At 41.4% G+C, this 16,069-nt stretch overlaps 1 protein-coding gene across 9 annotated transcripts in view; it reads left to right on the top strand.

Annotated features, from left to right (window-relative positions):
• The window catches only part of LOC119647532 (whirlin), a 406,732-nt gene that overhangs the window by 159,617 nt on the left and 231,046 nt on the right, over positions 1–16,069 (top strand). For 7 of the 9 annotated variants that reach the window (XM_038048514.1, XM_038048513.1, XM_038048518.1 and 4 more), the window contains exons 5-6: positions 9,090–9,220; positions 11,675–11,982. In XM_038048514.1, coding sequence (XP_037904442.1) covers positions 9,090–9,220; positions 11,675–11,982 — 439 coding nt within the window. The remainder of the gene's footprint in view (positions 1–9,089; positions 9,221–11,674; positions 11,983–16,069) is intronic. The other 2 variants (XM_038048516.1, XM_038048517.1) reach the window with 1 other exon arrangement.

A 16,069-nucleotide genomic window follows, 5' to 3' on the forward strand; every position in this document is an offset into this window, starting at 1 on the left:
TTTCGTTGCCCTTTATAGATACGCATCTATATCGGATGGTTTTCTCATTAATTTTAGTATGTATCTCTCAGTATTAATATATATATTAGTATCCATTCGCAATGACGGGATTTTTCATGACGTTGCTTTTATTTGGGGTATAATCGAGGTGAACAGTAAAGCGCTTTTGAGAGAATATAACGTAAACGCCAACTCATTTCATTCAGGCAATATACCACCTTTTTTCTTATCGTTTTCTTTTACTTATCAGTTCAGTCATCTTATTATAGCCACCTTGATTGTCATTGAAATACATTTTATTTTCATGTAAAAGTTGGACATTAAGCATCACTATAGCCACCAACATCACTATACCTGAAACCAGCCATAAATAGTCCTGAGTCGCATTTGACGCTTCTGTCGACGTCCTTTCTGTTCTTCGAGAGCTTTAACTTTCCTTCGATTCAGCTTATTTTTCATTTAAGCGTGATAAACACCCATAGACAGACTATGTTTTACTATCAATAAAAGTGAAGCGACCCCGAGTCCTTCGACCCTGACGCTATTCTTAGCTTTAGAATAAGAAAAGGAAAGGAAGGGCTAGGGGACCGAAAAACATAAAGAGAGGACAACAAAGCAACTACGACTCTGAGCCAAAAAGTAATTCTTGAAAATTAATTACACCACTACACCTTGACAGGCAAAAAAATTCATGCCAACCCGAAAAATGAAATGTTTTTTAGTATCGACCTGCATCAAAGTGGGCAGACACGCAAGTGGTCTGGGCACGCCTTTGTGGGGGTGAAAACATTGCTCTTTGTCCAAGTATCCATTGTAGGCCTATCTTAACTTTCTTAGTCAGTTAGTATTTTTATGGCGTTTTTCTCTCCCACGTGTTTTTGACTAATTTTTCGTTGAAGCTACTGACCTAGGAAGCATAGTTGGATGGGGATCCGAAAATCGATTATGAGTAATACAGGGCGTTTTAATCATTCTCTTGTCCAAATTGTTTTCTATTTCTATTGACTTGTTGTTTTCTATTGACAGCAAACTACACAGCTTATGTTTGAGTCAGGGCACACGCTTGATTCGAATCAGGAGCCAATATTTCCCAGCTATTGCGGAATCACACTACCCTTCAGTTAATATTTACTCAAGCTCTTTATGCTTCCCAGAAAAGTTCACAATGAATAATTCTCCTCTAGGAGGTTTCATTTCATCCTTCCCAGCCACCCTATGCTCTTATTTTCGGATTTAAAAAAGAACGCCAGCTAATGGAAAGTAGTGTGACAACGAGACGCAAGATAAGAGGTAAGGCGAGAAGCGAAGACAACGAATATGGAGTACGATAGCGATGGCAGTACACAACTACAAATAAACTTTTAATGGCTACAAAGTGCTATTTAAAGCTTCCTAGAAAGTCTCCAACAATGCCCGGCATGAAACGGAGAACGACAAGGAAGCAAGTGACAACGGTAGCCTGAAATAAATAGGGATTCTCGGGAAAGCTGGCAGGAATTAATTGTCTCGGAACACTTCGAGCGCACTAAAAGTTTCATTTTGTGCTTGTTCGGCACACATGGAAATAGGAACTTTAAACATTCATTTGCACATTTGATAAATTGTGTACACATTTCCTATGACTGTGTGGCGGTAAAATTATCTAACAGGAATCGAATTACGCCAATTAGTTAACGCCAGTTTAGTGTTCCTTGAATAAGCTTGAGTCTATAAAAAAACGGCTTTCCCTTGAATTGTAAACTGGAGAAACACTGGATATTTCGAACCATATTCAACTCCTTTTTCAACAACCTAAAACCACATTTAAATTTTGGCGCCCAACGTGGGTTCTGCTATTATTGTCACCATCTTGCTCGATGTTTGATTTTATCTACGTATTACCGGTCAAAGGTAGTATATATAGGTACCAGGTGGCCTACTAAACCAACGAGGGCAGCTCTATTACCAAACCCGGTCTCCACCTCCACGCGGAGGTGTAGACGGAGAAGGATGAAGGGGAGTCTCCCGCGGGAAACAACCTGCTACGAAGCCACAAAAAAGCCTCAGAATGGATTTTATAACGGATTTATGCCGAGTTCGCGGCAACAAACACGAACTAACGATTTGCGCATTTTCTCATGCAACATGCGCACTGGGACGATACCTAGTCCCAGTATAAGGCTAAAGGGGCCTGGACAGGGGCCGATTTGCTGAAGAAGAGCCACTTCACCATGTAGCGGCGTTTGCGAGACACATTTCAAAATATAGCCCGTTCATAAGGCTTACGCCGAACTATAGACGACACTGCAGAGCCGGAGATGGATACCTTCAACGAGGCAGTAGAACCAACCCTCGCTATCATATTAAAATCATACTTGGCGATTTTAACAGCACGGATTCAGGCAATACGTCGGCTCCTAACAAGCTTACATAGGAATACCAATGATAAAGGACTGCGGATTATTCAATTAGCAGTGTCACACGGAATGGTTGTTGGAAGTACCTCGTTTGCGCGGAGAGTGGTCCACAAATATACGTGCGATGGGACCACTTTCAACTAAATTGACCATGTGTTCATCGAACGCCACCACCGTTCAGCCATGATGAATGTCAGAACATATTGATGGGCCAATATAGACTCGGATCACTATCTCGCTGGTATGGTGATCCGTTTGGAATCCCCTCTGAGAATTAGGTGAGAGTTAACACTGAAGCCATCCACAACACAGACCTGCGTAACACCTATAAGGTAGAAATGGATGCCGCAATAACCGCAGTCAACAAAAATCCCGGAGATCAAGCATCAACAAATGATCTTCACCATCATCAGAACACAAACATACTTGGCCCCAACCGCAAGAAAAGTAGAAACGACTGATTCGAGATGAATGTAAGTTAGCAAGGGAACAGAAGGCTGCTGCATACCGAATAATGTTGCATTCTCAAGAACGCGCTCATCACTAACTTCATCGGGCGAAGAAGCAACTTCACAGACGGAAAAAGGAAGCCAGGGAGAACCAACAAGTCCATGAACTCAAAAAGTGAAGAGTGAAGTCGCATCAGCCATGGAGGTTACACCAACAAGTCAGCAAGATGAATCCTTACACGCTTTAACGAGAATATGATTTCCGATAGAATGGGCATATTGGAGCGATGGGTTGAGTATTTTGATGAACTGCTCAACAACCAAAATATCGGCGAATTTGAGATCCTACCAACTGAAGATGACGGACAAATGCCGCCACCACTAAACACACAAAAAGCAATTCGTGCAATTCTCTGGTCTAACAATCATAAGTTGCCAGGTGCTAATGCAATTTCAGCCGAACTGGCGACCAAATACGCCAAGCGAGTCCAACGAATCAATGCATAATGACTGGCAATGAGGTATTATTTGTCCCTTACAAAAAATGAAGATACCACGCCGAGTATCACGTTACTGATTAGCATTTATAAGATATTCTCCGCTATCTTGCTAGATTTGATGGAACCATGCGCCCAGAACATCATTGACCCATAATAAAGAGGCTTCACTCCTGGCAAATCAACAACAGATCAGATTTTCTCTCTGCGGCAAGCGATCGAAAACTGCTGGAATATCGACATCAATTGCATCCGCTTTTCAGCGAATTTTAAGCCGCCTATGATAGCATAGCCAGGGTAAAGCTGTACACGGCCATGAGATAATACGGTATCCCAACGAAACTGATAAGACAGACTGAGCTAACACTGATAAATATGCAAGGCCACTTTCAGACACCAACTGTATAAGACCAGGAGATGCCCTATTGTGCACTCTTTTTAACTTGGACTTGGAAAAAGTAATTCGCTACGCTGAGGTAGATGTGAGAGGCACTGTCCTCTCTAAATCCACCCAACTATTGGACTATGCTGACGATATCGACTACAACTTTCTATTTCTTCTATCTATTTCAGATTACAAAAATTGTTCCGCTCGAAACGTCTCAGTTCTTACTGTAGAAGACGATGATTTTGCCAGTTCTTATGTATTCCTCTTGAAAGAGACTTGGTTCTTAGCAAGAAAAATTGCGAACCCTTGGCAGCATTTTAGAAAAGAATCCTCCACAGATAGCCCCCTAAAAGAGGATGGACGCTTCCGTTGCCTGCATAACGACAAAATCTATAAGCGATACCATGATGGTTGGGGATAAAATCAATAGGTTGCGATGGGCGGGTCACTTAGTTCGTGTGAATGATAATGATGCTGCCTGCTTTTTTTATAAGGGAAATATCTATGGTAGAAAAAAAAGACTAGGTAGATCCTGGCTCAGGCCGATGGGTGCGCGTGGTGGCATGCACCTGTAGTCGTAGCGATTACCGTACCCCTTTTCACCAAAAAATGAATCGAATCTGGTAGCCGCTGAGCTTCTTCTCCATGCAGCTCAACCCCAGTCAACGGAACTACAGCACTTATGATCGTAAGTTACTCGCCGCGTACCTCGTAATTAAATACTTCCAGTATTTCTTTGAAGGCAGGCCGTCCAAACTGTTCGCGGAGCATAAGCCACTCAAATCCCGATAAAGCGTCCCATCGCCAACTTTGGCACTTAAACTTTATCAGCCATGAGTTGACTTCCTACATTCAACACGTGTCTGGAAAGCGAACGTGGTTACTGCAAAACTACAAAGCATGTCACAGAAGAGGTAGAAGTGTTCCCTTAGTCCACCAAGCGTTTCCACCCAATCCACCTCGACATCATTGGCCCTGTGCGAGATTCGCCGATAGATTCATGGGGTGACCTGAGGACATTTCTGCACAATCTTGTGCAGGGGCCGGCAATTATAAATACCGACCAGGGAATGCATTTGGGTTTTCCCTTTTATCACAATTGGGCAAACCCCTCGGCTTTAAATGCTTTAAACCGCGTACCATCCGCAATCCAATGGGATGCTCAAAAGATGGCGCAGGATGCTGCAAGCCGGTGGAGTATTGTGGCGAACAACTTGCAAGTACGAAACGCGTTAGCCAGGACATCCAAAAACAATTTTTGACAATGCAAATTGTTTTCCGTTGTCAGTTGGTGTTCGATTAGGGAAGCGGGTGGTTGAGTCTGCCGACTAATATTAAGAAAAATAAATCTGTTTATGTAATTTATAAATGAATTTAATAATTAATATTAATTACAACTTTATGGTTGTGGACAAAATCCGGCTCAATGGGTTGCGGTGGGTGAATTACCTTATCCGTATGGATGAGGACGATCCAGCCCGGAAAATACATAAGGGCAATATTTATGATAGAAAAAGAAGACGAACAGATCCTGCCTCAGGTGTAGCGATAGCGTTCATCTGGACGACAGGTAGCTTTTAGCGGTAACGGATTCGTGGATCTCGGCACAAAACTGGCATTTCTGGAGTCCCTTACTAAGGCAGGCCTAGATCGGATACTGGTTGCTGCACTGTTGATAATCATGACTTGCTAAGGAAGGCCTAGACCGGATACTGGTTGCTGCGCTGTTGATGATGATGATATGGGCGTAACACATGGAAATCGACCACCACTATCACTCGAAATCTCCAAACTTCGTCAACACCTGTTTGTGGCATATTATCACAATACACTGGTTTGATACTATTTCAAACGAGGAACTATGGGGGCACACAGATCTGACATCCGTACACGATGTGACTGGAAGGCAAAAGTGGCAGTAGCTAGATTGCATATAAAGGAGGCGCGATAATTCCATTGCTGACTAGACCATGCCGTCTACCCCACTTTCCGATGGCGGCTGACGAGTGGATCGGTCCGTGAGTACTTAGCGCAAATCAGTAAAAAAGAAGTGCAGGTATTTTGTTAAGCCCTGGGGAGTGTTAAAGAGCATTTTAGCATGCAAATGCAAAAACATGATGGTGACTACTAAGAATGTCGTAGTGACGGCGATTTACTCTAACTTTGAAATCAGGGAAGCATTATTTTTAGGTAGCTACGACCGCTACTTCCTTAGCGATGATCATCATAATTAGCGGTAGATTTTGGATTTGTCTTACGGATGTGCGCAACAAGAGAGGCGCAAACATTGGCTTCGTGCGGGATTATTATCTGATGGTCCCTTACCTTTGCTTGCGTATTACGTCTGCAAATATTCGTTGGTAAGGGAGTTTCGCCACCGTATGCATTGAAAGTGGTCGGTCGACTTCTCATCCACGACGGCAAGCAAGTTATGATGCGGATATGACTTACTCCTCCACACAAGAACGATATTAGCTGAGTCATCAATGTACTTAAACGACCCAAACGATTTGACGTGATTGTTGTGGCAAAGCAGGGAAGGCAGTGTTCTCACGAATGCTATCAAGTAGTGGTGGACCCAGCAGCAAAGTGTTGCTCTCTCGAGTCATTAAATCGATCTTACTCTATACTGTTCCGATATGGACTTAGGTCTTTAAAAGACCAAAGCTAATTAGCGGCTTTCAAACGGTAGGGATTAACTTCATGGCTACTGCATATGGTACACCACAATGGTTTCAAGTGTACCTAAGCGTCCTATGTGTACCTAAGTGTCCTAAGCGAAGTGACATAGTGAGGCTCTGGAGAGTACAATTCTCCCTCTTATAACACTATGCTTCTTTACTCTGGAAAGTTAAGTGGTGTAGAATTATTGCTGTTGACAACGGCGAGGTGCATCCACTTGACCAGAGGCAGTTTCTGTTATGTAGGATTCTAACTGCAAGATTTCAGTCCAAGTTAATGAGCATTTCCGATATAATGGATATAGCGCATTCAGGAGAGGCTTCCTAAAGGCGATATTGTAGACGATATTAATCCTATGGTGAAGTTGTCGGTTACATCTCAAAAGGGCTAGGCTACGCATACGTGGGGGCGAATAGATGATCGTAAGTGACCAGGAGTTCTGTTAATTGTTTTGATCGGGGGTAAGCGCGCCACGTGACAGTTCCATTTGCAGCGCAATCGGGATAGAAAGAATTCCCTATTGCGTTGATGAGCGAGCACAGTCTACCGCGAACAGCAATGACTTCGCTTCGTATACCATATTAAAATTATAATAATTATATAATTATAAAGGGCTTGCAGGTGGTCGTAAGAATTTCAATGGTTTGGTTTGGGACATTATCGGTAGCCCTTCCATTCACGATGTTTAAGAGCCAAAATTGTGGAAGCCGTACATCATCACGATTCTGGACTTTAAAACAAAAGGGTGAAGTTGCACCTCTTGTGGATGACACGGCAAGCTACCATAATAAGGTGATACGGATTTTTCTTCCAAGCAGAACAAACATTTCCCATTGAGTGGAAGAATGGGACAACCGTTGCGATTCCGAAGATGACACCTGCCTTGAGTGCAGCAACTGGAGGAATATTGGCGAACTAAATAAATATAAAATAATCCTGGAACACCTTACGAACACCTTGAAAGCTTGATGGATAGAGAGATAGTCGGTTTCCGTTCCAGATCGTTCTGCACCGAACACTTTAACAACCTTTCAATCATTACGGGTCTGCGGAGTTTAGATCACCGCTTCATCTGTTCTTCATCCCTTTTGCGAAAGCTTTCAACAGCGTGAACAGGGAGTGTATCTGGAATGCTCTGTGTGGGGAGGGTTATTTCGGAAAAATGAATACCTGTTATCAGAGCAACATATGATGACGCAAAAATTACGTCCTGCATGGACATCCTCAAATATTTGGACTACGCTGTTGGCATTCATCTACTCTCTCCCTGAGTCATGGATCTTGGATAAATATTTCTTGATTTTGAAAAGGAGGCAAGTAGAGTTGGACTGAAGATAAACCCCAATATAACCAAGGCTTTCAGTCTCATGGGTCGTCGCACTTTCCCTGTTTGTATATGTGTCCGGACAGCTGAGTGGTTAGAACACGAGGCTGTCGTACGGAAAGTCGCGGTTCAAATCTCACTGGTGACAGTGGAATTTGTATCGGGATTTAACGTCGGATACTAGTCTACTCAGCTGTGAATGAGTACCTGAGTCAAATCAGGGTAATAATCTCGGGCGAGCGCAATGCTGACCACATTGCCTCCTACAGTGTACTGTAGTGTACCATTACGGTCTTAGATGAAGTGCTCTAACACATTTCAAGGTCCTAATCCAATTGGATTGTTGCACCAACGATTATTGTTATTATTATTATTATATATGTTGCTCAATGCATTAACAATGCTAAAGCCAGCTTCGCTGTTCTGCCCAAACTTTGGAAATGCAACTAGATCAGCGTCAACATCAAATTGAGGCTGACTCACGTCAGGGTTCTTTCTGTGCTTTCGTATGGAGATACTACGCGTGGATTGAATGTGATCACCACAGTTACTGAAAAGTTCCAAGCTTTCATCAGTACATGTCTGCCTCATTGCCGGGATATTCTGGCCTAAAATAGAAGCTAACGAAGAACTAAACGTATGGGCCAGCTACCCGTAGAAATGTTGATTAGAATGGGTCACAAATTAAGGAAGAACGACAACTACATTGCGGACTCATTATCCTAGGCTGGTCGAGGAGAGAATCGTCCTGGAACTACGTGAGGAAAAACAGTGGAGTGGTCATAATGGTTACCACATATACCTGCATAGTTTTAGGGACGAACAATCGCTTGCTCAGATAGATAGATAGAATAGGTAGTTTTTTTTTGCAGTCGCTTCCTGGTCTCCCCAGGTAGGGAATACTAGCATTTGTAACAACAGCGTCGTATAACTGTAACAGAAAGGTGAACGATGGGCGTATAGAACAACCATCATTAATTTTTCTTTTTCCTTTACTTTGGGGTTTCGGAAGTTCTGGAGTTAAAGACAATTTCCATTGACAGTCTCGGAGGCAACGGAGGCAGAGATAGCAATAATCCTGATCACCTCAATGATTTAGCTGGATACAAGAGTAGTATGCAAACTCGTATAGATGGATACTTCTGTTGAACTGCAATTTAATGTCGCTCCCCATTTTATTCATACCATATCTCATTTGCTCTTAATTGCTTGAAATTGTCACCGGCCAAAGAAGTCTGGAATGAAGAGCTTATGCATTATTAAATTAGTTTGTATTTGGCGGATTTGCAATACTAAAGCAGTAAGAATAAATCTTCCAAGTTAATCCTACCTTTGTCCTTATTTTTTTTGCAGGTGTAGGTGTATATATTTCAAGGATAGAAGAAGGTTCTGTTGCTGAACGAGCAGGATTAAGGCCGGGTGATACAATCCTAGAAGTGAACGGTACACCATTCACTTCAATTAGTCACGACGAAGCACTTAAGGTAAGGAAAATTACGTTTATTTCGAGCTGTAAGCATTCATTCTTGTTAATAATTTTCATTATAATGTCATCTTTGACTCATTTGAGTGCGTTCTGTTTTATATTCGCTTTCACAATTTATGACATATTGCACCGAAAAAAGTATTGTTATGTTTTGAATTAAGTTGAATTGGCGGTTTTTCATTGTCTTTAATTCTAAAAGACCTGATAATTTAAGAATTGTTAGGAATGCTTTGTGAATGCCTAATTATATTTGCATATTTTTGATGCCTTGGGGGATAATCTCCAATTGCCAACTTTATATTCTGAGTAGGTTCCGGATCTTTTTTAAAATTCGGAGCTAGAATACTGAAATATCAAAAAGAACGTTTTTAATCCTGGCGATCAATTATGAATATGCCCAGGTCATTTCCAAATACAGTCTAGCTTCTCCCTGTCGATGAGTTCCTAATGATAAGTATCCGGCAAATGAGGTAGAAATACTCCAGAAATTCCTAACTAGAAACCTCCAGCTAAAATCAAATTCTGAAGTTACAGCTTTCAACCGGTTCAGTCATCTTACTATTATTTTCCAGTCCGGAACTTTCACACAAACCGTGGCAATTTTCACTGAAGCATTGACCATCCAGAATTACTGTTGGCCTGCTCGTAGAAAAAACAAGGTACGAATTGCAGCATTTCTCCCGAAATGGCGAGAAACTAGATTCAATTCCATAGTCTTGTATAGTTTAGAACTTCGGATTGAATAGCTTATACGATTTTAGGGATGTTCTTTCTAGGAAGTTATCGAACTGAAAGCAGGCGTAGTGAGATGCTTTCATGCCAGAATTAAACAATATTAGCTAAACGTTTTAGTGCTCCCCATAGAACCACTTATCTCGACAGTATTCCAACAAATTAGAGACATATCAACACGGAATTATTCAGCGATCAGGTCTTTTAAATTTGTTTTGTTTTTCTTTTCTTTCATTTGAAATTGTTTGATAAATTCATCCAACAATTTTCCATTTGCATATATACTAACTGCATAATGGCGTGAATGTGTGTAAATATATTTCCAATTGTTAATGACTATTGCATAAATGTTTAACAATAATAAATTTTGCGAAACAATTGCTACACTCTACTATTAAGCATAAAAGATAAGAAAAAATTGGCAATAGAAAAAAAGTTATTATTTCGTTTAGTTTTTTACGTCTATTTTCCACTTTTCGTTTCCACCTTTTTATTTTTTAAACAACTTCTTTTCCCTTTCCTGGTTTCACTAGCCTTTATTTGTTATCATTATTCGTTATTCGAAAAAGGCAAACAAACCCGAAACTTGAAAAACTTCATAACTTCCACCTGCCAATAGGGTCTCAATACTAAGTAGGAAATTCTATAATTCGCAGCGTTTTCTAAGAAAATTTTCAAACCCTGAGATCTGTATCTAAAAAGCCATCTCAGAATTTTGCGTTTTGCAGTTGAGTTTCAAAAGTTTTGACAAAGGAAAATAGGTTCCCAAAGTGACTCCCCTGTCTATATCGCGCTATAGTCCGATGTTTGTCCTTGGCCTTCCCAATTTCCCTGCATGCGAGCAATTAAACATCAAGCCAGAGTCGGCATGACTGGGCGCAATAAGGACTAATTCAGGTATCAACCAAAAAATAAAAAGGCCCTTGCCAAAAAATGACGCTTGACAACTCTACAAACTCAAAAGCGTCAAATAATAGACAATCATTCGCCGGATGAAATACAGGCAAAGCTGAGCCACACTTCACAAATAAATTCTACTTCGCCAAACCTCCGCAACTATTAAATTACCCAATTTGTTCAGATTTTTTAATGAAACGTTGACAATTAGCATCAAATGATTATAACTTTTTTTCGTAAGGCCAATTTTTTTTCAGAAGCAAAATAAAATTTTGTTGGTGCATTTGCCTTATCAAACACAAAGATTTTTTCGATCATATTTTTAACACATTGCCCTGTACGAGTGAACGCTTAAATGTAATTTTTTGTTGGTGATTTTAAGACCACCCACAATTTCGAATTTTGCTTTCAAGTGATTTATTGAATTTTACTAAATTCACTGTTGACAATTTGTCCGTGTTGTTTTTATTAACGAGAAAATTTTTTGAGATAAAAGACCAGTTGAAGATGAATAGTGTTAAACTTGCACTGAATTGTTGCATTGTCTGTTGCACCAGAAGAAGACCAAGGAGTCTGTAGTTCACAAGTTCAATTACGTGTTTTCTTTCAAGAGATTACTTACTAATGTAACGTTTTGTAGATTGTCTTGAGTTCGTTTCTTATAATTCTTCAATCTTTCTTTCGATGCCTTCCAACGATACTGCCTTCAGTTTGTCCGCTTTGTTTGAACTTCTCCTTGTTTCCTTTCGTTTCCTTCTTCTTTCTTTCTCCTTTCCATTTCTCTCTCTTGTTTCTTCTATTGCCACATTTTTTTCTTACGCAGAGATGTGTGCAGATATTGAAATCGTCACGTCAAATCAGTATGACGGTTCGTGCGCCACCCATACTAAATTCAACGGCACCCCTGCATGGATTCGGACCACCCTCACGTGATCCAACGTATGCATCCACGGTACCATTAATTCCACCACCACAATCATCAGCACTTTCGTCATCATCACAACAAATGTTGGGTGGAGGCGGACCGCTATCACCACCATTTCGTCAAACATGTTCCTGGATGGATAGACAGGGTCGACCGGCATCACCCCCAATGGAGTATGGTGGACGGCGTAGTGATCGTAGGGATAGGTGAGTATCTTAAATGTGTTATCCTAATTATTTTGGGGCCCTTACGAAAAGTACACTACCCTTCGCGACATAAAAATAACCAAATCACGCTTTTCATGTTCATTCCACTTTCAAGGATTAGAGGGATAAAATCACTATTATCTGAAAGGTATTAGGAAATTAGGTATGGCATAGGGTATTTTTTCGATGATGATAGAAATCTTAGAAAGATCCAGTTGCAAAAGGCTATGGCAATACGATGACATTCATCCATCGCGATCTTTCTGTATTCATCACCGCGGGACTACGGACCTAGATTAATACGTCAAGTTCTCTAGCGCCTTCCAAGGCAATTTTTCAGTTCCATTATTATGGCGTTTATCCACCTTAGATTTCTTCTCTAATTTGAGTATACCAACAACCAAATTGCACGTTCATCACACTGCTTAGCCTTTTCTGTTAGGTTTTCTATAACGTCTTTGTGTGTCTTCGGGAGTGTGCACATATTAAATCGGATGAAATCGCCGCAAATATATGTACAGAGCTCACTTCTGCCATTATGCATACTTCTCCAATTAATGTCCTAATTATAATAATGCCACCAGTCAGACTTGAACCGCGACACTTGTCCTACTTATGCTGCCCAATTTCATCGTAATTAGCGGATATGGCGAACTCAAAGCTCCTCCTAATGGTCAGGGGCTGCTTATAGCAGTATGGATCACATCAGTCTGGCTAAGAGAAACCTACGATTATCGTCCAATGTCAGACAACTTCTTTGTTGAATCTAAGCTAGTCCTAGCTACTTTCTTACAAATAACTTTTGAAACACAGTTGGGGATCGGTCAACATCCTCGCGTCAACCGCGCCTACAGGATTTCTCGAAAAGTTTCACTTCCTTTTTTTGCTGCGTCCCTAGGGTTATATGTGCTCCCGGGGCAATTCAATCATCGGTCACCTTAGGAAATTGATTCCACTATATGGCATTGCTAGCAATGGGTTTGTCGCCCTTACTCATGGTGTGATCTATCCACTGTCACTTCCGCCTTTTGAACAATATGTCTACGGTCAACTGCCCCGTGTGCCGCCAAAGTTCTTCTTTCGAAATTGTGTCCGGTCAAAGTGAACCAGTGACACGATACATGCAAGTGTTGAAAAAGATTTCAAGCTTTCGAGTAACAAGTATTTTTGCATATTTTGGAGAACACAGCGGAAGCGGATTTAGCGATGTCAGTATGTGATGCAACGACAAACTTAACGTTAACTAACGTTGTCGATTTTCTGACCACTAAGTCTGATAGGGAAAGTGCGATGACGCGTCAGACTGAGAATCTTGGCTTTGTTGGTGTTTATATTCAATCTGACTCGACTTGAGCTTGAGCGCGTCATGCTGGCTATTGCTTGCATTGATCAATAGAGCCTTCAATTACTTTCGTTCATCGATCCGGGTAGCACCCGAGAAAGGAGCATTTTTATTGGCGGCCAAATGTTCTTCAATATTCTTAGGCGCTAAACAACATAGCTCTCCCACAGTGGAGTAAAGCAGCAAATGTAACACACAAGCAAAGGGAGAGATCCCTTTCAATCCTGTAGTTTACTTACATATACATATAGTTGCTATTCACACCTTGGTGGGGCCTAGTGCGTCAACCACACTTACACGTCATTGTACCCAATCAACTGAAATGCGCTCCAGCACTCCTCTTTTACTGTTCTGCGCTAAGTTCGCCCCTCATTAACGTGTGACCTAGCCACTGCCACTTCCGCCTTCTGGTCACATCGTCCACGTCTGTGCGGCGACTACGATCTTTGTTCGAAACAATATCAGGCCAGCATACTCCAATAATACGTCGCAAATAGGGATTCACGAAGTTTGGAGCTTTTAGGTAGGAGTGAGGGGAACTAGAAGAAAGTGAATCGTTGGCATTTTTAGGCATCTGGATTTTTCATGTTGAACTTTAATTGCCAAACTCGCCCCTAAACTTTTCCAGTACGATGGGTTCCATCGGCGATATTTTAGTCGGTTTAGTTTAGCGGGAGAAACTGCAGCTCCAAGCATTCAGGTCTTTTGTTGAACGCATTTTACTATCAACTAAAAACGCTTATTCAGTGGCTTCATGCATACGGAATTTGCAGGCTTTTACGTAACTGAGAACTCCCAGAGGGAGTCGATACCACCATCCCAATTTTTTCCATGTCTCGATTTAAGGAGTAGTGGTCATCAAAAGCTTAGCTAGGTTTCCACCATTGTGGAGCCAGTCTGTTTTTATCATCATTAGCGATGCGGCAACTTTACACCAGCTGGATTTTGATATGTTGTTGCTATTTAGTGCTAATAACGCTGGCCGACTGCTGGAATAGATTCTAATGCTACAGTGCCTCCGCGATTTTTTCCGCACTCTTCCGCTGACAATCAGATGTAATATATCTCTGCCTGCAATATGGTCGTCATATTTCCGAGAGTCCAGGCCAGTTGCATAGTCGGATTTTCCAATAACCCTTCTACGCCCGATCATCAACTTTGTAATACCAAATAATTCGCAGCCATTTGCGACCACACTTCTCTTTTGCTAATTGCAACAGAGTATGCTCAAAGGCAAATCTGGAAACCTTGTTATCGGGAGGCCCCAGATAATTTAATGTTAACCAACGGATTTCCGTTTCACTTCTAAATGAATGGGGGAGGGGTCGATTTATGGTAGCTTTGAATGCCGCCGTCCGCATAATACTCACTGCTCCAGTAACAGATGGGCAACCAATTCCTTGAAACTGCACCAGAAGCTTTCAACTGTTAGCAAAGTTTAGTATTGGCCACCACACGATTCATTCATATACCAAAATGGGCTAATGAATTCGTTGTGATGGAAGTCTTTAGGTATTCTTTATCACAATCCTATGCAACAGATCCATCTATATAATTTCTATGATTTCTGATGTTGTTCCGGGTATGGTGCTTTCACGTTGGTTTGTAGTCGAGGTGCTCCTAAGTACTGGACTGTTTATACCGGCTTTGTTTTCATTCTTGATAAGGTGGATTGCGTGTGGCTGCCTCACTTAACGTTCTTAGTTAACAAAACTAGTTTAGTCTTCCTACCGCTCACCATGAGCCCGTTACGCAGGGACTAACTGTAGATTACCTGCACAATTGAATTCAAACGATCATATACTGTGTCCCGCGCGCAAAGACCTTTTTATTTTCTAGGAGACATAGCAATAGGCCCATTACCCAATTTCGGGTCAAAATGTGGGTGATCAAATTAACATGAATCTGGGTTCATGTGAATGGTCAAACTGACATGAACATGAAGTAAGAGCAACGACCTGTTTTCGAGTGATTGGAGTCCCGATGACCTTCCAAATATCCTTTAAAAAAATGTGATGGGATTCATCGGTATTTCGGATGGCTCCATCCTTGGTCGATTCTTGCTTGCAAGCAACCTTCATTTAAATCGTAATACTCTATTATTTGGTATGGTAAAAACAAGTTGGCTCTTAATTTAAGTAAAGGCATTAGATTATTCCCTGAAAATCTCTTCCCAGCTATCGTTTGATACCATGATGGTCGACCTTTGACAATTTTTCCCTCTTTCAAGGATCGTGGTATGAGGTTTGACAGCAAACATTGAGTTGATTTTCATTGTACCGATGTTACTTTGTGAGGTGCATGGGCAGCACTGAATCTGCCTCCGAAATATTGTCTAAACGCTGAAAAACAGCTACCTCAACACGAATGCCAAGTTGAGACTACTTCACATGTGGCTATGCGTTATTATGATAACTTGTGGTAACTCTGTGGTTTTATCGACGCAATTCTCTCTAAAACGACAAAGAATGGCAAACTACATCGCCAGATACCAGTGGAAATGTTACGTAAAAGGCAAAAGTAGCGGTGACTAAGTCATACATTAATATCGTTGCGTTCTCCCATAAACGGAGGATATTACGTGCTTCAGTTATTTTCAAGTCTTCCCGAAAGCCAAATCTTCCCAATCCCCATCTACTGTTCTGGGCAACATGTTTCTAGTGCGCGTTGATTAGAAGGAAGGAGTGGCAGTAGATAGATTTTATAGAGAGAGGACGACAACTGCATTTCTAGCTATGCCTTGCA

This window comes from Hermetia illucens, chromosome 2 (assembly GCF_905115235.1).
Source record: "Hermetia illucens chromosome 2, iHerIll2.2.curated.20191125, whole genome shotgun sequence".
In the NCBI taxonomy this organism is placed as follows: domain Eukaryota; kingdom Metazoa; phylum Arthropoda; class Insecta; order Diptera; family Stratiomyidae; genus Hermetia; species Hermetia illucens.